Genomic DNA, 26,838 nt, shown 5'->3' on the forward strand with positions numbered 1-26,838 from the left:
TCATTGCACAGCCAGCACTGGAGAGATCCCAACCTCAGTTTGCAGCCTGGGCCACAGAGCTGCAGATAGATGGAAATGTGATGGAAATGGGCTGTTCATATCATTGATCATGGCTCTGGTAGAGTTATGAGAACACATGCTGTGACATCCCACTGGAGCCTCATGGCTTGCCTGTCCAGGCTGGGATTTACTACTAAGCTTTACAGCATCACTTGTTCCTCTGGGCTTTTTAAAGGCAGGCATTCCCTGCTTTGTGCCAAAGCCCTGCTTGTACTTCAGTAAGGAGTATCCAGAGCTTTTGATGTGTTTTGTCAGGAGGAGGGCAGTGAAGGCAGCAGGAAGGGAGTTGGCAGATCTGCTTTCCCACACAGCTCCAGGACAGCGCCCCATGTCCAGCATCCACAGGATGGGTGAATATGAGTGCCATGTGCAGCATCACCAGAGCAGTTCCAGTGCCTTGTGGTCTGAATGCAGCCTCAAACACACACATCACCTCTGTAAACTCCTCTGGATTGAATCTTTCCCCAGCTGGAAGTAAGGCAGTCTGTGAGCTTGCCCTGACCTTGCCCAGCATCTTGCAGCCTCAGGCAGCAGGGGAGATGTACTACAAAGGGTGCTGAGGAACCTGCAAAGCCAGAGGGGTCCTGCATGCCTGCTTTTTAGCTGCTCACAGAAGCTGCAGGATAAGGGCAGAGTTCCAGTCTCCTTCCAGGCCCACCGTACCCATCCCTGCCAGCAGGGTTAAGGTATTGATCAGTGAAGTGTATGAAATGTTACTGCTGCCACCTTCAGGCTGTGCTCTAGAGATGGGCTCCCTGGCCAGCTGCTCCATGAGGATCAGCTGCCTGGGAGGAGCATTTTTTGACTGTTGCTCCCAGGAACAGCCTGTTCTGAGCTGATGTGCTTTAAGTTCCAAGCAAACGAGCGGTGAGTGCCTCAAAGCACACCCATCACTTTTGCCACCACAGCCCAGTCACCCCGCTCTTGGCTTCTCTTATTTTCTCAGCCAGAGCAGCCATTCCTGCCCCTTTCCATGGTGGGAAGTGCCAGAGCCCATGTGTGCCACCAGGAACCCGTATCAGGCTCCACCTCGAGCTTTGCCTGCAGCTGATCATGGTTTTCCCCTCCTCTGGTGGGCATGGGCAGCACACAGCCAGCACATGGATTTGGAAATAAGCAGCAAGAGCAAGTGATGGAGAGTGGGGGAAAGAGAGAGGGCCTGGGGGATCCCAGCCCTGTGCCTGTCCCAGGGAGCAGCAGTGATGGTCAGTGTCTCACACCAGCATGCTGGGAGTGTGGGCCTGGGCTCTTATTTTTGCTTATGGAACAAATATCTCTAAAGTCATTAATGGTGCATTTCAACCAAGTAACTTTTCTAAAAATGTAGTTATCCGTCCCGAGATATTTTTACAGTATGACTCAACAAGCTCATCCCAAAACTGGGTTTGCAAATGGGATGGACCAGTGAATGGTGACCCCCCCCCCATTCCCAGCTCAAATACCCCCAGTCTGGTGCTTTCCTGGGAAAAAGGAGACCCATGAAGGGCAGCCTGCCTAATCTTTGCCTAATCCTGCCGTGGGGCCAGAGCAGCAACTGTGGCCCTTTTTGTTGTCCATTACAAGATCAGGAGGTAGAGGCTGAGAGCCACTCTGCCCTTCTCCAAGGCTGAAATGTATCTGTTATCTTCAGGGGCATTTTCAGAGTTTTTTTTCTGTTGGTTTAGATCCATACATCGTGCAGTGTGTTTGAGAACAGCATTGCAGAAATTAATGCTCAGGTTTGTGAGAGAAAATTGAAGGTTTGGCTGTTGTTAATATTAACATGCCCTGGTATGGGTGGGTAGCAGAAAAAAAACCAGAAAGATGAAGCTGCCTATAATAAGATCTGGTGCTCAGCCCAAAATAAATCATAGCAACAGCACTGTGCTCTTGAGTATGCCGTGCTTTTCTTGTGAGGGTCAGAGAGACCTTCATGAAAGCTGAGCAAATGTATATGTTCCCAGGACATGGCAGGGAGAGGACAGCCCTGCTCAAGGTTAGCACCTTGCAGTCGTGCTCTCAGCCCAGATGTGAAGGGGATTTTCTTACAAGAAGTTGTGGCATGCAGTGAGCAGAGTGGAATTGAAACCAGGGGTGGGTGTCAGCCAGCTAGAAGTGCTCCCCAGTAAGATGCTTGAGGGACAGGTTTTAAATGAGTGGATGCCATCCTTTCCCTGCATTGCTCAGCACACAGAGCAGATGCTTTGCTTAAATCCTTCCCCCTGGCCTCAGGCAATTAAAGGATGTTGGCTGTGCTGAGCTGTGGCAGGCTGGGGGGCACTGTGCAGCAGCCAGGAAAGGTTTGGAGGGTTTGAAAGGCTCACCCTGCTTGGATGTGGCTTGTGTTTCCCTGTGCAGCACAGAGGTACAGCAGACTTTGCCCTTTTCAGTGAGATGTTTGACTCACAGAAAGTGTTGGTGAGACCCCTGGCTTGACCCTGTTATGGAAATACCAAGTATTTGTCATGCTCAATTGGAAAATCAGCTCTAGTCCAGCTCCCAGCTCATGGCCTTTGGTTGCTTCTTCCTACTGCATTTGAATGCTTCTTTGTCAGGACTAATTTCTAAAACAAAGTCTTTCCCCAGTGAGAGAGCAAGCCCAAGTGTGCTCAGATGCTTTGCTTTGTATAGCTGTGAAAAACAATTTGATCTGGTGAGGGTAAAACCTTGAAGTTTGAGCTATAATTGGAGTTTGGGGTTTTTGAAAAGAAAAAGGGAGATAAGAGACCAGTCAAAGCTGTCAGAGTCTCTTCCTCCTGTAGATATTTTTGTTCATAACTGTTTGTATAATCTCTTTGCCCATAACAAGATGTTAATTAAATCACCACCAACTATTTTGAATAAATCAGGTCTTTCTTTTTTAACCCTTTCACAACTTTGGCAAAACTAACTGTGCTGCTGTAGTTGGTGCATTTAAAAACATACCCATATTTAAGCTATTTGGCTGTGTTTTTCCTCTGTCATTTCAATTGCCTGTTTGTCACTTGACTTCTGAAATCCTGTTAAAAGTATTTAAGGGAGGTGAAAGGGGAATATTTTGGTGGATTTGTAAAAGGCAGAAGGAGCTTTGCATCCAGCCCAGCTGGCTGCCAGGTACAGGCACAGTCTGAGGAGGAGGCAGTGAGGGACGCTTGTCCCAGGCAAAACTGAATGACACCAATGTTTGCAGGCCCTTGGTGTCCCCAGGAGTTTGGAGCCCCTTGCCCAGTTTGGATGGCGTCACCTGAAGTCAGGGGTGTTTCTGCTTCTGCTTTGCAGGATCCCACCCGGGTGGTCAGTCCCGTTATTGACATCATCAACCTGGACACTTTTGCCTATGTGGCAGCTTCCTCAGACCTCAGGGGAGGTGAGTCCAAGCTGTGTGCATGTCCTGTGGGCATCCATTCTGTGCTGGGAGTGTGCACTGGCCTTTGCACCACACCTCTGTCTCCTGCTGCCTCACAGAAAAGCAGATGAACGCTGCTCAGTGCTGCTGCTGCACACACAGGGGGGATGGTGTGAGCAGTGTGCTTGCTGCAGTGGGTGAGGTGGTCAACCAGGAAAGAAGGGTCATGTCAAAGCCACCCTGGGCAGCACTGGAAGTGACAGGAGGAGATGGGAGATGCCTAGGCAGCAACTGGAGGATGCAGGTGTAGTGCTGATTAGTATGCCTGTGCTATTTGGAGCACACAGTGTCCATCAGAGCGTGCACAGGGGGACTAGGTTTCAGCAGCAGCTTTAATTCTGACTTTTCCTGCCTTTGGAGCACTTGACTTTGAAATTGTAATGCAATGTGCTGTTTCTTGTCCATTTGTAGTAGTGAAATATGTTAGGCATTGGACATTCCTCTCAAGAGCTGCATCTCTGTGGCTGAAGTCATTTGAAGGTGGGGAAAACGTTCCATCAAACACAGCCTCTGCAGCCTGCATTGCCTCCTAACCCGTATCAATTTCTAATTTCCCCATGGCACTTCTCTACTCTGATTTTAGGTTTTGACTGGAGTCTGCATTTCAAATGGGAGCAGCTCTCCCCAGAGCAGAAGGCCAAACGACTTGATCCCACCGAGCCCATTAAGTAAGTCAGGAGGGGAAAGGAAGCACCCCAGGGGCAGGACAGGCTTCTCATGTGACCTCACGTGTGTCCCCATGCTCCACAGCAGTGTGGAATCTCTTCCAGGACAGCTCTGAACTTCTGGTACCTCTAGCAATTGTCCGAGTTTTGCAGTGCAGCTTCACCCTCCAACACTGAAGCCTGAGAATGCCACAGAGATGGAAGGGGTGTGTTTATGGTTATTGGGGTTTTGGTAGTGCTAGGGATTATGGTTAGGGGAAAAAGCCCAGTGCTGTGGACAGCTACTTCTCTCAGTTCAGCTACCACTTAAAAATAAGGCAGTGTCCTCATGATAAACTTGGTGTCTAGTCAGATCAGCACTGCTCTTCTGTACCTCACTGAGGATTCCTCAGAAATGGGGATGTGCAGGGGAGGGAGCAAAGCTGAACAGGAGCATCTGTCCTCATGACACGGGATGGAGATTTCTGCTGGAAATCTCTGCTGGCAGCAAGCCTGGTGCTGGTGTCTGCAGCCCCAGCCAGATGTGAGGCTTGGAGGACCCCAAGTGTTGGGGGAAGCTCAGGGCCTCAGAAGGCTCCCAGGGGAGGAGAGCACTGCTTCTCCTTAGGATGCTGCTGTTAACAGGAGCTTTCACTGGCTTCCCAAAGGCTGGCCTTGCATTCCTGATCACTGTAGGGCACTGTGGAGATTAGCCTGGGCACAGCAATCACCCCGTTTCCTCCCAAGCATACACACTGTCTCCAAGTGAATGGTGAAGGGACTTGTGCCAGCCAGCAGCAAGTCTCCTCAAGCTCTCTTCTGGGCCTGCCCTCCCCTCCTCCACGGGCCTTCTCTGTGCAGTTTCCTTAGCTAATCCAAAGGAAAAAAAAAATAACCCTGGTTTGAAATAAAGATCACACAGCTAGTGATGGCTTTTAAAAAGCCCTTCTGAATTGGCTCTGCCTTCCTCTCCCCAGTGGAATGGTGCTCTTAATAGGCTGGCTCCAGGCAAAAGCCCTTCTGAGTGAATAACCCCCGAGTGCTAAGTGCATTTTTGATGCTGAAGCCTACAATCAGGGCTGTCAACTTTGGGCTTGTAGGAGTTGTGCTGACGGGTGCATTAGCCAGTCATTAAGTGCCAGGCAATTGATGATTGGCAGCAGAACACCAAGGTGGCTGAAAGAAAGGTTCCAGATGCATTTTGGGGTGTTTTGTCCTTTTCTTGGTGAGAAGGTGATGTCCTGGTCATGGAAGGGGAGGCAAAGGGAAGGGCTTCTTCTGTGCATCCAGGTGCTGCAGCAGTGCTTGAGAGTGTGTCCTCTTGTCCTTGTGCATTGTTCAGGACTCCCATCATTGCTGGAGGGCTGTTTGTGATCGACAAGGCCTGGTTCAACCACCTGGGCAAGTACGACAGTGCCATGGACATCTGGGGTGGAGAGAACTTCGGTGAGTTGTTCTTCATCCTCCTGTGCCTTGCTGTATTGGCTTTCCTTTTTGAGTCAGGATGGATACAAGGTAATTTCAGGCTTCCCTTTGAATGTTCTGGGTGGTTTCCCTCATTTACATTCATAGGTTGTGGTCTTAGGAGAGTGAGAGATCCAGCAACCACGAATGATGGGAAGTGAGCAGTTGTTGGCACTTGGGACTGCCTGCCTTCCATGCTGCTTTATGTCCTGTAGGTAAATACCTTCAACCCCACAGTTTGCAGCTTTGGTGTTACCAACAGATGAGAGAACGCTACATGCACCCTTCTATTCCTTCCTGATCTTATTTTTGCTCTAGTAAAGCAAAGAATTTGTCTTAATCCATTAATGACAGCATTTCCAAGCTATGAACTGAGGTATCAGTCCCTCCTTGAGTTGGCAGAGTACGTGAAGCTGTAGCTCCATCAGCATGCAGCAAACAGGTGGCAGAGCACCAGGGCTGCTTATCCATTCCTGTATCCCTGGGTGGCTGAGGGCTGCCCAGCTCTCTCTGATACTGTCACTTCTCCTGCACCAAAAAAAAAGGGTTGAGCTCACTTAAATTCTGTGATCTCTGGCCCTTATCATGGGACAAGAGGGGCATAAAGAAATCTCCTGCAAGCACCCTTGAGAGGGCACATGAAAGAGGTAACAGCCTGTCCCTTGTCCAGCAGAGCTGGATGGGGCTGTGCTGTTCTCCCTTTGAAGCTGCAGTGATGCTGTGGATCAGAACAGCAGGCTGTACCCAGGAAAGAAGGGGGAGGCACTCAGTGTCAGGCAGACAGATCAGAACCTGGCTTTAATAGCTTTGCACCTCTGGGGAGTGGGGCTGGCCAGGAAGGAAGGCTCTTGTGTCTCAGCACACACAGCCATGCTGTCACTCATCCAAGGGAGCAAATGCTGCTGCCTCGCAGTAATCCATCCACTGCCTGGCACTGGTGTTTCCTTCGCATGCCTTGTCCCTCTGGATATATTTTATTTATTTCTATCTTGTTATGCAGTAGGAATCTCACACTCTTTCATGCTTTCTCTCTGTCTTGCCTTTGAAGTGACCCAAAGCATCAGAGTGGGGTGGCTGTGAGGAAACCTGGGAGAGGAGTGGCAGCCCTCCCACCTTCCCTGCTGGATCAATAGTCCAAACAAAGCATTCAGGAAAGGAACTGGACAGGGGAGGAGCTGCCATGCTGTGCCTGACCTGCTGTCTGTCTGTGCCCATCGTTTGTGTCTGACAGCAGCCAGCAGGAGCTGCTCCTGGGAGATGAGCAGTGACAGGACAGCCTGCTCCTGGGAGAAGCTCCATCCTGGCTCCATCCTTGTCCCGTGCCCTGTGACAGCAGGCCTTGTGCTCCTTGTGCCTGGTTGTGACCCATCCTGCAGAGGAGGGGTTTCCCTTGCTGGTGCTATGGCCCAGCAGGCTGCTCCTGACCAAACATGCACTGGCAGTGCTGCAGGGGTGTGGGAATCTACAAAATTAGAGGGTTTTGGGAAAACTGCAAAAGGCAGGCCACAGAGGCAGTAGAACTGTGATTAGAGCTAAGCAGCAGCCATGAGATAGGTCAGCAGAAAAATTATTTAAACGGTAGAAAAGCAAGGACAAACAGAACAATGGTCTGTGTATTAATGCTTGTCTAGAATAACTCTCTAAGCTACAGAAATGTTTATCTAGAAAGATATTAGGAAGTTTGAAGCTTAATAATTGAGCTCTGTGCATTGTGTTTTAAGGCTTACAAGTAGGTATTGTGTTTGAAATAAGCAAGCATTGTTTTAACCAAAGGTACATGTGCTTATAGTGGTTGGATAGAACTACTGTCAATGTGCTTTTGCTTTGTGTGATCAAAAAACTTATAAAGTGACTTGTAACATTAAGTTCTTTGTCTGCTGCCTAGAATGTGAGCTGGTGGCATCTTCTCATTGTCATCACAATGTAATGAGACTGATGCTGGAAAATAAAACAGCTCAAGGCACGTTCCCAGCAGTCCCATCCCATTTGTGATTTGTACACAGCCCCCAGCCAGCGACACAGGGGTACCACGGCCTCCTGTGGGAAAGCAAAATCAAGGTTAACATTGTGACAGCAAAGTGCAGGTCTGCTTAGCAGCAGGGCAGATCCCATCTTGTCCATTTTCCCAGGAGCAGAAGCCCAGGAAATGGGCAAGAAGCCCAAGAATGCCTGGCTCTCAGCTCCACCTCCTGCAGGTGCGGCAGTCGAAGGCAGAGTGTCCCATCAGGCAGAACAAAAGTCAGCGTGTTTGCCTTTGAAGGAGGACACAGTAGGTGTTTGGATCTTAAATTTACTGAATTCCCTGTAGATGAGTAGTGGCAAGAAGGACTTGCAGGCCAGCAAGAAGTGCTAGAATGAAGGCCAATTCCAGCACACCCCAACATGTACTGCTCACACCCCCTCCTAGGGTACTGGCAACATCTCCTGAGGGTCAAGGGAAGCACACAGCTGGTTTCTGCTCCCCTGGCCCCTCTGAGCTGACCCTGTACCTTACTTTAGTTGGTGCTTCAGTCTGCCGTCCCTTGGGGCACTTAGCTCTTGGCTGCCTGTCTGGAGATCTTGTTTGTTGCCTGCCATGGATGGCTCCAGGGCTGGAAATCTGGCTCCTGTGGAAATCTGTGCTTTTGTTGTTTCTGCTGTACCTGGAGCAGGCTCTGCAGGGTGCAGAGAGCTCAGACTCCTCAGCATCTCCTTGTGCTGTGTCCTCATTCCAGTTCACAATGCACAGAGATGACCTCTTCACAAGGCTTTGGAAAAACCAGGCAAGGAGTGAATGCTGTGAGTCTTTCAGCACAGCAGAGAGCTGCTCAGCTGGTTGTCCCCTTGTATTGGGTGCCCTTATGACTGACACAGCAGTGCCAGCAGAGTGGCCAGTGCTGTGACACACAGACAAGTGACAGCAGCGAGGAGAACCGAGAGCAGCAGCAGCTCAGAGTGGCCACCTCCTGCCATAATCTCATTTCCCTGCAGCTGTGATGAAGCCAGCTCCCAATATAGCACCAGGACATGGCACAAGGACACGTTTTATTGGCCTCTTAATACCCAGCACTGGGGAAAGTGGTGAGGCTCCAGCTGCTGTTGGCAGCTCTTGCATGTAAACACGGTGGTGAAGGGAAGGGGAGGGAGTTTCTGGGAAGGAATACTGCTCCCTGCTGTGCTTTCCCACCCCTGCCATTGCTTGTCCCTGCTGCCAGGGCCAGCTGTTGGGGTTGGGATCAAAGCCTTGGATTTTGGATCCAGGCATTGAGGCAAGAAGGCTTTGCAGCTGTGTCAGCCTTCCCTTCCCATCAGCTCAGGAGCAGGCAGGTGTGCTGGAAGCATCATGAACCTGGCTCCCACCTCTGCAGCAGCTCAGGGCTGAGCCCTGTGTGCTCAGGGGGCTTTTGGGGTCCTTGCTCCAATTGGCCTTTGCTCCCTGAAGCTGTCAGCATTCTTGAAGGGATGGAAGCTTTCTAAACCCTTGGAGGAGGAGGAGTTCTGTTGGCACTGCCCCATTCCTGCCACAGGGGCTTGTCTTGCCAGCATCCAACCTGGGGACATGCCATCCTTGTGCTGGCATACATGAGGGGACTGCTGGGAGCACAAGTTGGCAAAGACAATGGGTGTTCTCCTGTCTTAATTCTGTAGTTGAATGGAGGAGGATGTGTGTGAAAAGGAGTTACTAGTTTTGCAGTAGATACATGCTACATATAGCTCTGCACTGTCAACAGATGATAAAATAGGATTTGGAGAACTGCAGGAGCCTTTTCATTTTAATTTCATTTCTTTTCCACGCTGGTACTGTCTGACAATAGAGCTACAGATTCATGGCTTCATAAGCATCAGGAGCAGATGGACCCATTAGATCAGCCGTGCTGCTTACCCTTCCTACCTCATCCAACTCCCTGCCAAGGGCTTTATAACTTCTGCTGTCAGTTGTGCCACATTTTCCTTGACAAGGGCCCTGTGGGCCAACCACAGAGTGGCTTGGAGTGACTGGGAGACATCTCCCACACTGACAGCTTATCCAGATTTTTGGGATAACGCCTCCCACCGCTGGCCTTTGCTTGTGTGCAGGTGTGTGCCTTACCTGATTGCAGCATTGGCCCTCAAGGCCCAGAGCACCTGGGCAGGGTGAGCTCCTGTCCATTTTGGGACAGGCAGTGGATGCACAGCTCTCTGTCCACTTTGCAGAGTCAGTGGTGGATTCATAAAGATAATGACACTTGTGGTCATTAATGGAGAGAATTCACAGCTTCTCCTGATGAACTTGAAAGCCCTTTGGAGGGAAGTGACTCTGAAGGAGGCAGTGCAGGAGTAATGAGGGAGGCACAAAAGTGTGAGAAGATTCTGCAGTGTATGAAAGGGGACCTGCTTATGGTCCCACATTGTGAGAGCATTGTGATTGCACCTGCTGTGCTGGAGGCAGGTTTCGAGTGCACGGACTTCAAACAGCTTGCAAAGAAGCTTTGAAATGTGCTTTTAAGGCCCTTGTGCCTAGGAAAGCCAGTCTGGTAATTGATTTAGCCCAGTTTAATGTTGCAGAGGATGAAGTAAGAGCTAACACCGGGATTCAGACTGCTCTAGGACAGAAAGACAAAGTGCTGAAGCTGCTTCTCTTACAGAAATCTCTTTCCGTGTGTGGATGTGTGGGGGGAGCCTGGAAATCATCCCCTGCAGCCGTGTTGGGCATGTCTTCAGGAAGAAACATCCCTACATCTTTCCAGAGGGAAATGCCAATACATACATCAAGTAAGTGGTTTGTACTTGCTTTGGTTTTTTTTCTGTGACTTACCCTTGTAGAGAGAGAGGGGAGCAGAGAAAACAGGCAGGAAAGTTTGTTAGGAAAACTTTGAAATATCCTTGGGCAGGAATTTCTCGAGCTGAAGAAAATATAAGTCAATACAACTGTCCCATAGGATTTCTCCAGTGTTGAGAATATGACAGAAATAGGACATTTATGTGGTAGCTTTCATCAGCACAGAAATGAAGGGATGGCCCCAGCACATCCCTGAGAGCTGACTGCTGGGACAGCAAATGCTGGTTTAGACCTTGAGGTCACCAGAACACATTTGTAATGACCTAAAATGAGGCTGCCAGCAATGTCTGTCAGTAGCCAGTGACCTCAGCTGAGGGCTCAGTGTGGCTCAGCTGAACCAGAAAATTTGTTTCCCAGTGCCTCTCTGGGATGGGAACCACACATCCTGCTGGGCAGGGTGGTTCTGTCTCCAGGCTGGTGCTCTCTGCTGAGCAGAGGCAGCAGTGGGCTGCACCTGGCTGGCCTGGACCAAAGGGACTGTCAGGGCACATCAGCTGAAGGGCAGGCACCTCTCCTCACACACAGCAACACAGGCTGAATCAGGCACTGAAAGGGCTGTCTGGAATGGGCTAAGATCCTGGAAATAAATATCAGGGAAAGAAGGAGGAAATCCAGAAGTGGGAATATGCATGGGAAGGATGATCAGAGCAGCTGGTGAGGTCAGGAAGGATTTCCTCCATTTTAAGAGTATGAGGCTGAACATTGTTGCTTAAGTGAATGACAGAGAAAAGCACTGGGGGCACTTACAGTAAATGCAGGGTTGATTCTGAGCTAACCTGCAGCTGTGAGTGCTTACACAGCAGGCTTTCCTTTTAGTGTGGGCTTCCCACTGTCAGAAAGCAGCATTTGTGAAGACCCAGCTGTCTGCCACAGGGCTGCTGCTGACCCAGGCTCTCTGCAGCTTCCTCAGCCTTTGCTTGAGAAAGGGGGGAGTGCAAATGACACATCTTGTGGTGGTGGTGTTCACAGGGGTCCCAGGATGAGGGAAGAGATGAGAATTTTGACTCCATGTTTCAGAAGGCTGATTTATTATTTTATTATATATATTATAGTAAAAGAAAATGATATATTAGAACTATACTAAAAGAATAGAAGAAAGCATTTCATCAGAAGGCTAGAAAAGAAAGGAAAGGAATGATGAGAAAATCTTGTGACTGACCAGAGAGTCCAAGACAGCTGGACTCTGATTGATTGGCCATTAAATAAAAACAACCACATGAGACCAATCAAAGATGCACTTGTTGCATTCCACAGCAGCAGATAATCATTGTTTACATTTCATTTCTGAGGCCTCTCAGCTTCTCAGGAGAAGAATCCTAGCAAAAGGATTTTTCATAAAATATGTCCATGACAGCATCTCACTAACACCTGTGATTTCCAGCCACTGGAGCAGGTGTTTAAAAAACAAAAAAAAAACAACTGTGTAATATGACCATTCATAAATGCCAGTGTCTAATTGCCAACTGTACCTCTGAAAATTACAACTCTGCCCCAATACCCTTTTTGGATAGGAAAAACATAGGAAATCTTAATCTTACATTTTAACGCCTGTACAGATCCTAATGATGTACATACTAACTGTACATACTAATGATGCACTTATTTGTCAATATTAACTAAAGAAAACTAGAGAGAACATTTTTATTTCTATTTAAAAAATGAGGTCACATTCTGAAACCTCACATTTGGCTTCTCTGGAATTATGATGTTTAAACACCTGCTCCAGTGGGTGAAGCTGGAAGGGGATGGCTGTGACAGGCACAGGGCATCATCAAGGAGCAAAGCACAAATTTGAGGAACACTAGGAGGGCTCTTGCTTTTGCTAGTGAAGCAGGACTACTTCAGAGGGGCTGGGGTGTGACAAAACCTCTCCTGTCAAAACCAGAGTGAGAAGGTGGCACCTGCATTGCATCACCTGCAGGAGGAGCAAGGGGAGCTTGGATGGGTACAGCTTTGTGCCTCCCTGCCAGGCACAGGCCCCTGGGGACTTCAGGGATGGCTGTGTCATGCCTGGGTGTGAGCCTTGGCACTTATCCCCGTGTTTCTTGTAAACTCAAATGAGATCAGGAAGCCAAACAAAGGAGCCCTGCGCGCTGGGCAAGGTTAGGTACAGATGTAGACACTGATTTAGTCATCTCTTGAGCAAGAGCACTTAGACTATTGCCTTAGAGAGAGAGAGGAGGGAGCCCATGAATCAGCAAGGAGCTGAGAATCAGTCTGGAGAAATGTACCTGTAGGTATCAGGAGCTGGGATGTTATTAACCTTAGGGTATCTATCAGCCTTAATGTTACAGGGTATAGACTGAGAGGAGAAGCAGCTCCTGGCAATCTGAGGCTCTGTAGCACTTCTGTTTAGATAGAGGTGTTAGCAAAAGATATCTCCACCTTTCTGCCAGATACTGATTGCTTTTCCACAGAGCCCCTATTTCAGTGTGAGAGACAGCTCAGGCTCCAGTGCAGTGCTGGCTTCATGTGCACAATAATCCTTTTCTGGGCACCTGGGACTTGGCTGGGTCCAGAGCCTGCCCACAGCAGCTCAGTGGTGTGGCAGCAATAGCTTGGAGGCACTGGCCTGCCTTGGAGCAGGAGACTGGAGAGCTCCCCTGGTCAGGGCAGGGACAGGCAGATAGGCATGGAGCAGGAAGTCCATTTGCAAGAGGAGTTAGAGCTATCTGAAGCCAACAGAAGATTTGCTGAGGTTCAGAAACCTTCTGTAGACACTTGGCTCATGTGGGAGTGTGGCACTCATGCTGCAGCACTGGGGTGGGGTCACTTTCTCTGTAAGTTTTGAATGCTGAGGTTTGCCTCAGTGAAATCCAGGAGCGCAAAGCAGGTGAGTCCATTCAGGATTGAAACAAAGGAAATACTTGCAAATCTTTGGCAAACTTTTCAGAGCCCCATCCCATCCACTAAATAAAACCCCAGGCACTCCTGCCTTGGAGATGATGCTTGAGACAACCTTCAGTTCTGGGTCTGGTGGGTGCAAAGCATCCAGCTGAGTTTGAAATGGTGAATTCTTCATCCAAGCTTTATTTGGCCTGATATTTTTGGAGTAATGGGAAGGAAGGAGCACCTTCTGTAGTAGTGAGGGATGGGTTGGCTCAGAGGGGGTTTGGGTGAAGCTGAGGCCGGGAGGAGGGCAGATGGGTCACTTGGTGCACTGTGGAAGATGTCCCCCTGGTTTCAGCATGTCCCCTTGCCTTCCCCAGGAACACCAAGCGCACGGCCGAGGTGTGGATGGACGAGTTCAAGCAGTACTACTATGCTGCCCGGCCTGCAGCCCAGGGGAGGCCTTTTGGGAAGTAAGGATCCTTCCCCTGCTGCCTGTGCCCTCCCTGAGCTCTGCCTGAGCCCTGCCTGCTGCAGTGGCTGCCCACAGAGATGTCCCTGCTGTGGAAAACCAGCTGTGTTGCTTTATAGCTGTACTGAGAGGGCCCTGAGGAAGGAGGAATGATGAGGAGGACTCCATCGATATTGGGAGGCTAATTAATTACTTTATTAGACTATATTATTCCATACTATTATTGCATTACATCTAAACTGAATCTGCCAAGCACTCAACCCTGCACACACTGCACAGAACTCGTGACTGTCACCCAACAGTCCTGACACACACACACACACACCTGGCCCTGACAGGCCAAGGAACCAAAACACCATCACTGTGGGTAAACAATCTCCATATTGCATTCTCCTTTTGCACAAACACAGGCACAGCAAATGATAAGAATTGTTTTTCCTTTCTCTGATGTTCAGAGAATGTGAAACCCAGAAATGTTCTTGGGAAGAATTGTGCCTTGCTTTTCTCTGTGAAGCGAAATGTGGCTACATCACTTCTGTAGTGACAATAAATCACTGATGATAGGCATGTGCTGCAGCAGTGAAGTTGATAAAGTGCCAGGTTAAATGCTGTGCTGGTTTATTCCAAACCAGCAGTGAACCAAACCCAGGTGGGGGAAAACCCTCTCTGCCTCTGTCCTGTCCTTCGCATTACATAGAACTATTTCTGATCCTGGACTGGAGTTTGGTAGGAGAGTCCAGAGGTGTTGGTGGCAGCTGACAGGAAAATCATCAAATTTTTGGCCTGCTTATTGGAAGGCAACAAGTGTTTGTGTGCAGGGAGTTTGCCATTCATTCTGTGAGGAGTGAGATGCCTGCCTTTCAGGAGGACTGTAAATATTTGTGTTGCATTTCTCGTTTTCACATTTTCTTTGTCTTAGAAAGTTTCCTTCAGACTCCAGGGGGTTCTGAGTCCAGACTTGAATTCCTTGTGGCCACTCTTCAATCTCCAGGATAAATAATTTGAAGTCCTGGGGACTCCCTTGTTTCCTCTGAATTAATATCCTCCTCCCATCCATCAGCACGGAATGAAGCAGCAGCTCTGTCCTCTGCCTAGGATATAGAGAAGTTGACCTATGTGAAAAGGAGGTGTACTGGTGACTTCTGGCTATTCCATAAAAGCCAGCTCATAACAGCTCCACAGGTGGAGGCTGGCCCAGGGAAGAGCTGAAGTTTTGAAAATGTCACTGTACAGCATGGTCCCTCAGCAGAAATTTTGTCCTGATTAATAAAAGAAAAAAGATTTCACTGTGTGATGAACTTCTGCTGGCTTACCAGCATGTTTAGGTGCTCTTGCAAATCAAGGCCTCCTGTAGTCCTGCAAACCAAGAGTAACTTAGAACAGCAAACAGCATATTTTAATTTCCTAATATGTTGATGTGCTCAGGTGAGGGTTATTGCATAGTAGCATACATTTTTTACTGATAATTTTTAAATAACCGTGCTCTTCCCTGAACCTTCTCAGCTCCAGACTCCCTTGTTAAAATGACAGTATGCATCATGCCATTTTACCAAGTGAGACCTCCAAAGAGACAGAGATCAAAACAACTGCTCAGGCTCACACACAGAGAAACCAGAGCTGCTGATGCTCCTGCGTTTGCTGCCTGTGCATTTCTGATGGGTTTCTCTCATCCTCCCTTTGTGGTGTGTTGGATCTCACCTTCATCATTTCCACTGTATCTCTGTGATATTTTCTTCCCACAGCATCCAGAGCAGAGTGGAGCTGAGGAAGAAGTTGAAATGCCACAGCTTCAAGTGGTACCTGGAGAACGTTTATCCCGAACTTCGGTACGGATGTGCCACCTCCACCTGCATCCAGCAGGCCAGTGGGATGCTCCATCCCTCCCTCCTGCCCCCAGAGACATGGGCACCCCTCCCCTGGGCTTCACAGAAGGGCAGAGGGAATTTTGTGCTGCACAGCTTGCTCGCAGGGTGACACTCTGTGATATCTGCTTCTTCCAATCTCTTTGCTGCAGGGCTGGTGAGGCACAAAGCATCAGTTATGTCCATTTGTTCCTAGGAATTCATTAGGTGTCCTCCTGCCCACGCTGGGGAACAGGTTGTGTAGGGAAATAAGAGAGTTTTCCTTACAAAAGTATCCCAAGGCAGAAAATTCACCATAGCTTCTGCTGGGGTGTTTCAGTACTTAATGACTCCTCCTTAAAGAAGCACCTAATTTCCAGTCCTTTCACACTGTTCTGTGGCACTCAAGGCTTCTCTGTTGTGAAACCATTCACCCTAGGATTTTATGACTTGGATTCAGATGTCTCCGCCTTGCTCCTAGCCCATTGCTTTGATGAATATTGTTGCTTTTGCACAGACATCTTTTAGCTACCAATTTACTCCAGAAACCATTGCATTCATTCCCCTGGTCCCTATCAGGAGCCATCCTCAGAAAGGATTGTAAAGTTCTAGAGATACCTTCAGGGATCTGCCGATGCAGTAGCTGAGTGCAGAATCACTGTGTGAAAATGATGATTTATAACCATTTTCTTACTACTTTTTTTTTTTTTTTTTTTTTTTTGCCATGTGTGGCATTGCACAGCAGCATTCACAGGCAATGCCAGGGCTCTGTGACAGTTTGTTATGAAGTTCCCCTCTCCTGTAAGCTGAAAGGTGCTCACAGCCTGGCTCTGGCTGCTCTGTTTGCCTGGTGCAGTTATTTATTTTTTCCTCTTACAAAGGTCAGCCATCCATCTCCGAGCGCTGCTCCTGCAGCGTCCCTGTCCAAGTGATGCTGCTCTCAGTGCTTCACTATTGTGGTAGACCTGGCCACCCCTCGTTTTCTGGAGGTGAAATGGTGCAGCCTTACCCCACAGAGCCCCCCTATGCCTGGGGCAGCTGAGCATGGGGCATTACAATGTCGTCTTCACGCTGTTCCCGCAGGATTCCCGAGGAATCGCTCTACCAGACCGGGATCATCAGGCAAAGGCAGAGCTGCCTGGAGTCACACAAGTCTGAAGAGCAGGAGTTCCCCATCTTGAGCTTGAGTCCTTGTAACAGCACCAAGGGCACAGTGCCAAAGGCACAGGTAAGGTGTGTTGTGTATCCTCGTGGCGCTGGATGGGAAGATGCCATGGGGGCAGCTTCAAGAGGATTTCTTAAGGTTGCTGAAGCTCTGTTGGAGGATTTACCCATTCTGCCAGTGTATTTCCTTAGGCAGCCTGTCATTAAACCCTGGCAGCTCCACCTGACATTGGTGGAAGCCCTGGGCAGCAGCAGGGACTGGCGCAGGAGCCACAGGACAGCCTGTCCCACTCATCTCCATGGGAGCCCATGCTGAGCTCTTCCCACTGCCCAGGAACACCACGTGCTGCTCATCTGCACAGATCAAAGGCAAAGAGAATTATAACTTCCTCTCATCTCTCAGCCTTTTTTCTCTCAGAATGGACTGAGTTGCAGTGGCATTTGTAACTTCATAGTCTGCATTCTCTCAGTATTGGATTGCCCATTAAACTAGCGAGGATTTAATGAGGATGATCTCAGTTTTTTTTCAGTCTCACTGAGATGACATAAAGCTGTATGAATTGATGTTCTCAAAAGCACTCCCTGGGAGATTTTAGAGCCAAGAGCAGGCACATGTGCCTTGCAGGAGGGTTTCTGGAGCAAGACCCTGAAGATAGACACAGCTTTAAAACTCACCTTTGCAATTTTGGGCATGTCAGTAAGTTCTGTGCTCCCATCTATAAAAGAGGGAGGATAACAATCCCTTGCTTCTCCATGGTTGCCATGAAATAATTCAATAGGAAATGGTGTGGTGTGCATGCTTCCTCTCAACTGTACATCCTTAACCCTCGTGGTTACATATTCAAACAAGGTAGCTGTGCATATGAAAAGCCCAGCTTGGGGAGATTGCTTAAAATACCCCTGATTTGTGTGTGCAAACAAAGCACGTCATTATGTGCATCTCTTTCAAATGCAGTTGCATGCCTGTCTGTAGGCAGGAAATTAATATCTGTTTCACAGCATGGCAAAATCAACAATGACTACTTGAATATTAGTTCAGTTCAGAAAATGTAGTTAATATAATTGCAAGTGCCACACAGTAATGCTTCTTACATTTTCTCTGGTTTCCATGTTCCAGAATTGGGGTTTTTTTACTTCCACTGCTGCATGGACTTTTCACACAAACAGCAAGCTGGTGAGAGCAGGTCATCATGTTTTTCAGGGCTAGCTCTGCAGAAGAAAGGAAAAGTATTCTAACAACAATAGCAGCTTCCAATGAATCTACTGTTCTAAAAAAAAAAATCTGGGAAAATCAGAATGAAAAATGCTGCTGCAAGTTAGTGTTTCAAAATGAAATGGTATTGGTCTTTCTGAAATACCAATTTGATGTGGTATTTTAAAATGAGAAATGTCATGCCAACAAGTTGGATTGTTTCATTCCTACCAAACACATTTTGTTTTGACATTTCTGTGCAGTAAATTTTCGGAATTTTTCACGCCACGAACTTTTCATCTTCCTGTTCTGATTCTGCAGCAGTTTGCAATAGGTCAACACTTCCCACTGGATGGCAACTCTATTTCTTGTGCACATCCAGGGCTGACTTTGCAAAGGAACAGAAAAATGCACTACAAACAGATTGCAGGATGACTGCACTCAGTACACAGCAGGAACAGAGAAAAGCCTTTTCCTTTTTATCTTTCTCTGTCTTTCTAGGATAGTTCTTTGTTACTTCTACCCGCAGAGAATAGTTCAGATTAAAGCAGGATATTTAAACTTTTTTTGTGAAACTTATATTTTAATGACTCAGTTGCCACAAGACCACCTGAACTTGTGGATGACGTGGGTGTTACAGTCACCAGGCTGTGTAGGATTGATTATGCAGCAGTCCTGAATGCTACTTAGTTTTGCATTTGATATACCAGAATAGAGCAATAATCTTCACTTTTAACGCACTGAAGTCACGTCTTGTTTACCCTAAGCTTCATTTTGTGAAAAATAGGCTTAGCTAAATCAAAGCTGTGCTTCCTTGGCACTCAGTAAGTACCATGAAAATATCCCGGCTGTCCAAATTCTTTATTATCACTATTATAGTAGCAATAATTTGGTTGCTTTGATTGCCTTTCTGTAGTTGTCTCCCTGCTGGGCTGCCCCAGCCCTTTACCAACATTATATGCATGAAGTCTTGAGACTGGGTGTGAGAAGATCATGGTTTGAGGAGAGAGGCACAGGACTGTCAGATGGCAATCAACTGCTCTTTATTTTAGGATTTTCTAACTGTAGTATAGAGGAAGGGTGTTGTGAGACCTCTGGCTACATTCATAGTTGGGGTAAATTGAGATGAGTGGTGAAATCAGACTTACACCCTTATGAGGTCTCAAAATACCTCCCTGGTGGTGTCTGGTGTTGGTCCTGAATTACTGAAAGGGGCACTGAGGCATAAGAAGACCCCCTCATCTTTGTGTAGGAGAGCTCTGTCTTCCCATCCTGGGGATCCACGTGGCCCTTTCCTCCCTCTGCAGAAGGCCTGGCAGCAGTCAGGGTGGGCTCTGTCCCCTGGGATGGCTCTCAGAGGGTGATTGAGGTGGTTGAGGAGCTCAGGGTGGCTGTCAGGGTGCTTCTGAGCTAGTGACAGGCAGAGATGTTTGTGCAGGGCCCAGGGCACGGCAGGCTCTGCCTGTGCTCCTGCCCACTGGAACCCTCCATGCCTTGTTGCGTCTCATTTGCTAAATGAACAGATTGATTTAGTTTTTCACGAGAGAAATGCATCTGAGGGAAAATAATTGATCATAATTTTGTCCTCATCTATCTAATGAAGATGTGAATAGTTGGGTTTTTTTTTTTTTTTTTTCAAACCAAGTGTCAGCTGGTATTAGTTCATAGAGTTTGGAAAAGACATCTGACTGGGATTTATTTAAGTCATTAGCAGCTTCAGGAAACCTGACACACTTCAGATAAAAAATCTGAAGATGCTTTGACCTGGATACAACACACGTGTAAGCAGTTGCTGCAAGAGGAACGTAAAGCTCAGGCATCTTTTAGACAAGCAAGGAAACAGGGGAAAGGCTGCAGCATCCATTTCCTGGGCCTGCACCCCAAAATACCTGGGCTTTGCAGCTGAGCGGCTGCCACTGCGTTTGAGTGGCATGACCTTGGCTCTTCTTGGGAAAAAAAGGCAGAGTGATGGAAGGAAAGGCAGTGTGATGACCTGCCTGGTGTGACTTTGATGCTCATCCCAGTTGGCTTGAGGTCCTCTGTGTGCTGAGTAAATCTGGCCTTTTTCTGGAGAGCATTTAGCATCTGTCCAGACTGTGACCCTCCTGAGACATCTCAACCATAAACATTCTGTTCTGACCCTCCTCCCCTCAAAAGCCTTTGTTCTTCTCCTCCATGGGCATGACCTGCCCCAGCTCTAGGCTGGCTGGAGCTGTGGGAGCCAGGCTGGGTGAGCAGAGCAGGGGACAGCAGTGTCATCTCTGTACCCAGCTTGTCCTGTGTCACAGTACGACACAAAATGAACGACACTCGCACACTGAGATGTCCAAGGCAAAAAAAGGCACATTTATTTCTGGACCTCGGTATTTATAGAATTCTGAAGGTGACTGTGGATTGGAGGATGAAACTGCCACCTCTCCAACTCCACTGGTCAAACCAACAGTCCATCAGTTCTCTCCTCTTCCAGAAAGGAATGCAAAACAATGATTATTTACGTGAAAAGTGCGTGAGAAACTCCATTACAAAACTGTAAACATCAGAAGAACTTCAGAAGAACAGAGAGACAGTCCTGGGCACCTGGTGTACTTTGCTATCCCTCTCCTGAGATGTGTGGAAGTGCCAGTTGTATCCCAGGGTCTTTGATGAGGGCAGCACGTCGGTATCCTCTGGTGACTCCTGCCTTGGCAAGTCCTTCCCTGGGGTTTTTAAGAGGATAATTGAATAATTAGATTGCTCCACCTTCTTCAGAAAAGCTTTTCTCTTGCTCCTACCCCTGCTTTAGGGCACGGCTGACCTCTCTGGGCAGCACAGGCCTGGCTGTCACGGAATGCTGGGCTCCTGTGGGATTGCTCTTTCTGGGCTGAGGGGCTCCTTGCTCCATCTGCCAGCCAGGCTATGCCAAGCCAAAGGTCACTCTGGAAAATAATCTCCTCAGTTCACAGTAATGCTGAGTAGCAGTGACAGGTGCCGGCTCAGATGATGCTGAAGCCTTGAGAAAGAGTCACAAGCCCCAGATGAGGGGTTGGTGTTATCTGAGGCTCTGGAGGAAGGGAGTTGCTGGTTGTGCTGTGCAGCTGGTGATGCTCTCCTCACCAAGTTCACTCTCTTCCTCCTGGCTCCACCACGCCTCCATCTTTGCCTTTGAAAAGGCAGGAAATCTTGTTTAACCTCATAGATCTGTTTTTCTTTGGCCCTGGGTCAGCTCTAAACACTGATGGCATCTGCTCAGGCAATTCTGCAGCCTTGGAGCCAGGCTGGCTCCTTGCAGGGCTCCTTAGGAGTGCCATGGGCTGCCCCTTCCACCACAACCTCTGCTTTGCTGGCCATGTCATTGTGCCAGGGATTAGGAGATAAAGTAGTTCCTCATGGGGAAAAAAAGAAAAAAAATTAATCCCAACTCATAAAAATAAGGGAAGATAAGGGGTAAGAAAAAAAATTTCTGTGGCCATGGGCATGTATTTTAACTCAAAGTCCTTCATGGATTCTGTGGTGTTCAACTGACTTCCCTCCTCCTTCCCCTTCAAATTTCTTCATTTTCTGCATAATTTTCCTTGGCTTTCATCTAGGGCTGAAAGGGAAGAAGACATGATTAGAGCTGGATAAAACATTTTCAGCAGGGCTGGCTTCCATAAAAAGCCATTCTGCCGAGATAGATGAGCTGTGTGAAAATCTGTCAGCTGAGATAAAGACAGAGGAAGGACAGCCTGGGGGCAGGAGGGTAGGATCCAGTGTCAGCTGTGGAACTGCTGCTGGATGTGGAACATCCAGCTCTGGAGCCCCCACTTGTTAGGATGAACAACAGCTCAAGGAAAATGGTTATCACCACCCTTCCTGTCCCATAGTCCACTGCTGGGTGAGAGGATGGCTCTGCCTTGAAAAAATGTGAATATTCTGAGGGTTTGAACATAGCCTGGTCTGGAAAAAAAAATAATGGAGAACCTCTGGTAGGAGCAGTCTTCTTCTGTGAGGTAACCTCAGTGAAGCAAGAAGGTAAAGATGTAAAACAAACAAAAAAGTCCCATGGCCTGGGTTAGTTGGAGAATTCAACATTCACACAAGTTACAGCATTAACTGGCTGCTGCTGAGGAGCCTCATGGGTGCAGCTCCAGCCCTGTCCTGAGCTAAAATGACCAGCAATTGGTTAAAAATGTAAAGCAGGTTTCCAGAGCAGCTTGTAGCAGCGTGGGTGCCAAGAACAGATGTTGGAGCTTGCCCCGTAGGGTTTGGTTCTTCACAGATGCTGGACTAATTTGGCTCCTGATTTCCCAGGCTGGTGGTTTACACAGCAGCTGACAGCCTGCGTGGTGGGGATGTCTGGGACGTGTTCACTGTGGGATCAGGTAAACCCTGCTCCATGTGACAGGGAAAAGTGGTTGCCAGGAGGGTGTGAATTACAGCTTTGGAAATGAATGCTTGTTATGTACCCAGATCCTGGGCAGCTCTTGCTAAGGAGGCTGTGGGCAGGCTGTTCAGAAAGCCAGGCTTGATTTCCATGAGCTGCTGGGGAATAGTGGGCTGAGAAGCACAGAGTATGAGGATCACAGTGTGAAGTCCTTGTGGAGCTGGGTCTGCTGTGCAAAAGCATGTTTTCCCTTCCAGGTGGCTAAGAACCTGAATGAAAGTGGGATTTATATTCCCAGGAGTTAAATGCCTGTAGCTGTCTGTTTTGAAGTTGAGGAGAGGAGTTAGAGCTGCTGACTGTGACAAATACCAAAGGACCAGGAGCATGTCCCTGCTCTAATAATTCATGCTAATGCAACCCAGAACCTCCACCATTCAAAGTCAGGGGCACTGCAGGCATCCCAGCTCTGAGAGCAGGGCAGCCATTCTTCACATTCCCCTCCCGCACTCAGAAAGGCTTGAAGTCTCCCAGGAGCCCCATTTTTCCAGCCCCAGCCTAACAGCCATATGTTTGAGCACTGCCTTCCCCTCCACTGCCCACACTGCTGCTCACATCACTTCTCATGGAGCTCTGACTCCTGCATAGCTGAGCTCCCAGCTGTTCTGCTTCCTCTTTGCACCTTTTCTTTCCCAGCAGGTTCAGAGTTTTCATAGCCTGTACCCTGCTAAAACATCTGCCATGGCTCCTGGGGTCTCTTGTGGGAAGCCTTGTGCTCCCTGTCCTTGCTGTCTCTGGCAGGGTTACTGCAATGTTAGTGAAGCCAGCCTGCTGCTGGTCCTCCAGCCCTGCTCACCTGCCCTGCCACAGCTCAGAAACTGCTTTCCATCTGCTGCTCAGAGCCATTTACACAGCAGAAGTTCATCCTGCTTTGCACCCTGGATGGGAGCCCTCACAAAACCCTTCCAGCCCCCTGCTCTTTCTAATTTCAAAGTTGATGCTCACAGAAAGATACAAGCAAAACACCTGGTCCAGAAGTCCCTCTCCAGGGTTATGTAAAAGCATGGCTTGTGGTTTCCCATCAGCCAAACCAGCTCTTGTCTGCTTGTGCACACACGCAAATAACAGGGAGCCTGAGAGGCTGGGATTCTCTCAGGAGGTGCTCTTGGGTAATATGAGCACAGGTGAGTGACAGAAAATGTTCAGCTGGAATAAATATTGGAGTAAACTTCTGTGAAACACTCCTGGGCTAAGCATTGTGTCTGTACATCCATGGTGCTTTGTCCAGTACATTTGCAAATCCTCATCAGTCTATCAGCTGCTCCTCTTCTTCTCCCAAAAACATCCACTGGTGAAAAAGATGGCAATCCCAGAGATCTCCTGTAGTTTGGTAAGCATCACACAGGACAAAGAGTCTCTGCTCCTCCAGAGTTTATTTCTGGGGCCGACAAGCTGATAAAACACCAGTGAACATGAAAAAGCAGCAAAAGGAAAAAAACTCCAGCATAGCCCAGTGGAATGAGAGCAGCAATGATTACAGCCAACCACTTCAGCAAACCTTTGAAATTTGGTCCTAGTGCCTTGATAGAAAGCAGAGCTTTTCCTCTTTTGTGATATTTTTGTGATATTTGGGAACAGAACCCCAGGAGTTGCAGGCATTTGCTGTGTATCACCTCTTGTCTCCCACTGACAGCTGCAAAGCATCTCTGCTGCTCTTCCCTGAAAAAGTAGGATTGTACATTGTGTGGTTGGTAGTGTTCCTGCCTCTCTTCTGGTTTTTTTCCCATCCTTTTGTTCTTCAACCACAGCCCAGTTCTGGCAATGGAATCTTTTGTCTCATGAAACATGTTCTTCCAGCAGCTTTTGTAGGCATTTTCTGGGGTACCTGCAGTCCCTCAATGACAACTGCAATTTTGGGGAGGCTTGAAACATCCCAATGACTTCTCTTGGTGCCTCTTGAAGTCAGTGAGGTTTGTGTTTGATTTTGCAAAGGGCAGGATCCAAGCCAAAGTGTTTGTTTTCCAGGTAAAAGAATAGAAAGAATCAGCACTGATCTCTCACCACCTTTCTTTTTCCTCCTCTGTGCAGGAATGGACATACACATACAACCACCACGTGCGCCAGCAGCAGCTCTGTCTGTCTGTGTACACGCTCTTCCCTGGTTCCCAGGTGCTGCTGTCACCTTGTAAAGAAGGTGACAACAAGCAGGTGAGCCCTTTTCACTGATCCCCCATATTTCCTTTGAAGTTCCCTTTCTTTCATCACAGTATTACAACACATTAAATGGCCTGTGCTCTGACTTCATCTGGGAAGCACAGTCAGTTTGGGAGTACAGACTCTGGCCTGTTCAGCCCTTTGCCTCTTAAATGAGTGTGTTGATAAGGATGTCTATTAGTGAGGGTGGTGATCTGGACACTTCAATGCAGAAGTCAAACCCAAACTGGCAATTTAGTTCACATGGGCTGCCAGTCAGGCAGCAGATGCTAACATTTCCCTGCAGTTAATCACTGAGCTGGCATTTGAACCAGTGACCTGGGGAAAAAGCTGTTAGTAATATATTATCTCCCTGAAGCCAGGCAGAGGCTGAGTTAAATGAATGTGCTGCTGATGGGAGAAATGCTCTGCTTGGTGTGTGCTGTGGTGTTGTGAGGGTCCCCAGGACGAGGTGAGAGATGAGAATCTGACTCCCAAGTTCTCAGAAGGCTGATTTATTATTTTAAGATATTATATTATATTATATTATATTATATTATATTATATTATATTATATTATATTATATTATATTATATTATATTATATTATATTATATTATATTATATTATATTATATTATATTATATTATATTATATTATATTGAGATACTAAAATTATACTAGAGAAAGAGAAAGGAGACATCAGAAGGCTAGACAAGAATGAATACTAAAAACCCATGACTGACCAGAGAGCCCAACACAGCTGGTCATTAAGTAAAAACAATTCACATGCTGGGTAAACAGTTCTCCAAATCACATTCCAAAGGAGCATAACATGGAGAAGGTGAGGCTTCTCATCTTCCCAGGAGAAGAAATCCCGCCAAAGGGATTTTTCATAAAATACCACAGTGACAATGTGGGTTTGGGGACCTCGTACTTGCCAGCATCAGGCCACAGGGGCTTGATGGCAGCTGTGGCCTTGATGTTTTGAAGTTCAGCAGTGCAGTGAAGGCAGGGTGGGCAGGCAGCTCCTTCACCTGTTTCTCCTGCCGTTGTCTCCCCGCAGCGCTGGGGCAAGGTGGGGTCGCACATCGAGCACATAGCCACACGCTTCTGCTTGGACACTGAGAGCATTGGGGACACCCACGAGAGCATCAGGGAGCTGGTGATCAACCCCTGTGAGAGCACAGCCATGAGCCAGCGCTGGGACATGCTCATGTCGTGACCTGCTGCAGGACGGGCACCGGGACGTGGCCACGCGCGGCTGAGGCGGCACCGGATGGGGCTCGGATCCAAACCCTGCAGGAGAAGCATCCAGATAAAAATGGGACACTGCACTCCAGGTGGAACAGCAGATGGTGACCGCCAGGCATGCAGCTGGTGATGGTCAAGGAGGAGGGATGGCAGAAAAACAAGCCTGAAGTGTTTTAGAGGGGTATTGGGGTACACAGAACCTCAGCGTGCACAGCATTGATTAATCTCCCTGGAAACACAGGTAGAAGAGCCTTTAATGCCTAAAGGAGACTTGGGCTGAGGAAAACAAGCATCTCAGTAGCTCTTGGGGCTTGAGGTGGGTGCACAAGGTGAGATGCGCCAAGGGATGCTCAGAAACATCGCCAGGGATCAAGTGGAAGACACTGAATTATTTTTGCACTTTGCTGTGAACGTTTCTGTTTTCTGCAGACAGCATGGGTGGAGCTGTGTTGCACATCTGAATTGGTGCCTGATGCACGTCCCTGTTGTGTATCCAGAGGCAGAGCAGTCCTTGGTAGCTGTGGCCAGGATCAAAACAGGGAGTGAAGGGGGAATCCTGCTCTGTGCTAACTGCACACGGCGCTTGTTGAATCTCCAAAGCCCAAGCAAACAGAGGATTCACTGTGGGAGATTAAAGGATATACATTTCTGTCAAGCTGGGAGGAAAGGCAGTAACGTGATCATTTCTCCTCTCTGAAGGCCGTGGGTCACCGGAAAATCCCCTAAAATTTTGCTGTGTGTCTCTCACTGCTCTGCTTCAGATCTGGACTAATTCAGATTTTCACTTTTCTTCCATAAAAGTAATATTTTTGCTAATTGAAGGTAATTGTGTCATATTTCTGTTTCCCAGTTTCCAAACTACAGATGAAGGGACTCCCATAAAATGCTGCTACTGATGGAACGGTGAAGGTTTAATTTTTAATTAAAATTAGAGACTGCTCCAAGAAAGGAAGAGGGATATTACCTGGGTTTGCTTCCCAGTTACCTTGTAGCCCACAATGTAAAGTACTGAAGAAAAGGTTTGGGATTCCCCATTCACACTGGTGAGCAGGGTGGCCTGGGCTACGATGTCCCTCTGTCTCCAAGTCACTTAGCATAGCAGAAATTATTTCCTTTATTTATATTATTATTTCCCAGCTTTTGGAGGTGTCTTTTACCAGAGATCATGCCAGGTGCTGCCTCTGTGTGCAACTGAGGGGAGAGAAGGACAAACAAGCTCAGGAG

The 26,838-nt window shown here is 48.0% G+C and overlaps 1 protein-coding gene across 1 annotated transcript in view; it reads left to right on the forward strand.

The window, feature by feature from the left end:
- The window catches only part of GALNT14 (polypeptide N-acetylgalactosaminyltransferase 14), a 97,105-nt gene extending 70,590 nt beyond the window's left edge, over positions 1 to 26,515 (forward strand). The window contains exons 7-15 of the mRNA XM_063152612.1: positions 3,298 to 3,385; positions 4,008 to 4,092; positions 5,411 to 5,514; positions 10,137 to 10,263; positions 13,540 to 13,632; positions 15,374 to 15,457; positions 16,556 to 16,700; positions 24,256 to 24,375; positions 25,427 to 26,515. Of these exons, the coding sequence (XP_063008682.1) occupies positions 3,298 to 3,385; positions 4,008 to 4,092; positions 5,411 to 5,514; positions 10,137 to 10,263; positions 13,540 to 13,632; positions 15,374 to 15,457; positions 16,556 to 16,700; positions 24,256 to 24,375; positions 25,427 to 25,585 (1,005 nt within the window). The 3' untranslated portion in view covers positions 25,586 to 26,515. The remainder of the gene's footprint in view (positions 1 to 3,297; positions 3,386 to 4,007; positions 4,093 to 5,410; positions 5,515 to 10,136; positions 10,264 to 13,539; positions 13,633 to 15,373; positions 15,458 to 16,555; positions 16,701 to 24,255; positions 24,376 to 25,426) is intronic.
- The last annotated feature ends 323 nt before the right edge of the window (positions 26,516 to 26,838 follow it).

This window comes from Melospiza melodia, chromosome 3 (assembly GCF_035770615.1).
Source record: "Melospiza melodia melodia isolate bMelMel2 chromosome 3, bMelMel2.pri, whole genome shotgun sequence".
NCBI lineage: Eukaryota > Metazoa > Chordata > Aves > Passeriformes > Passerellidae > Melospiza > Melospiza melodia.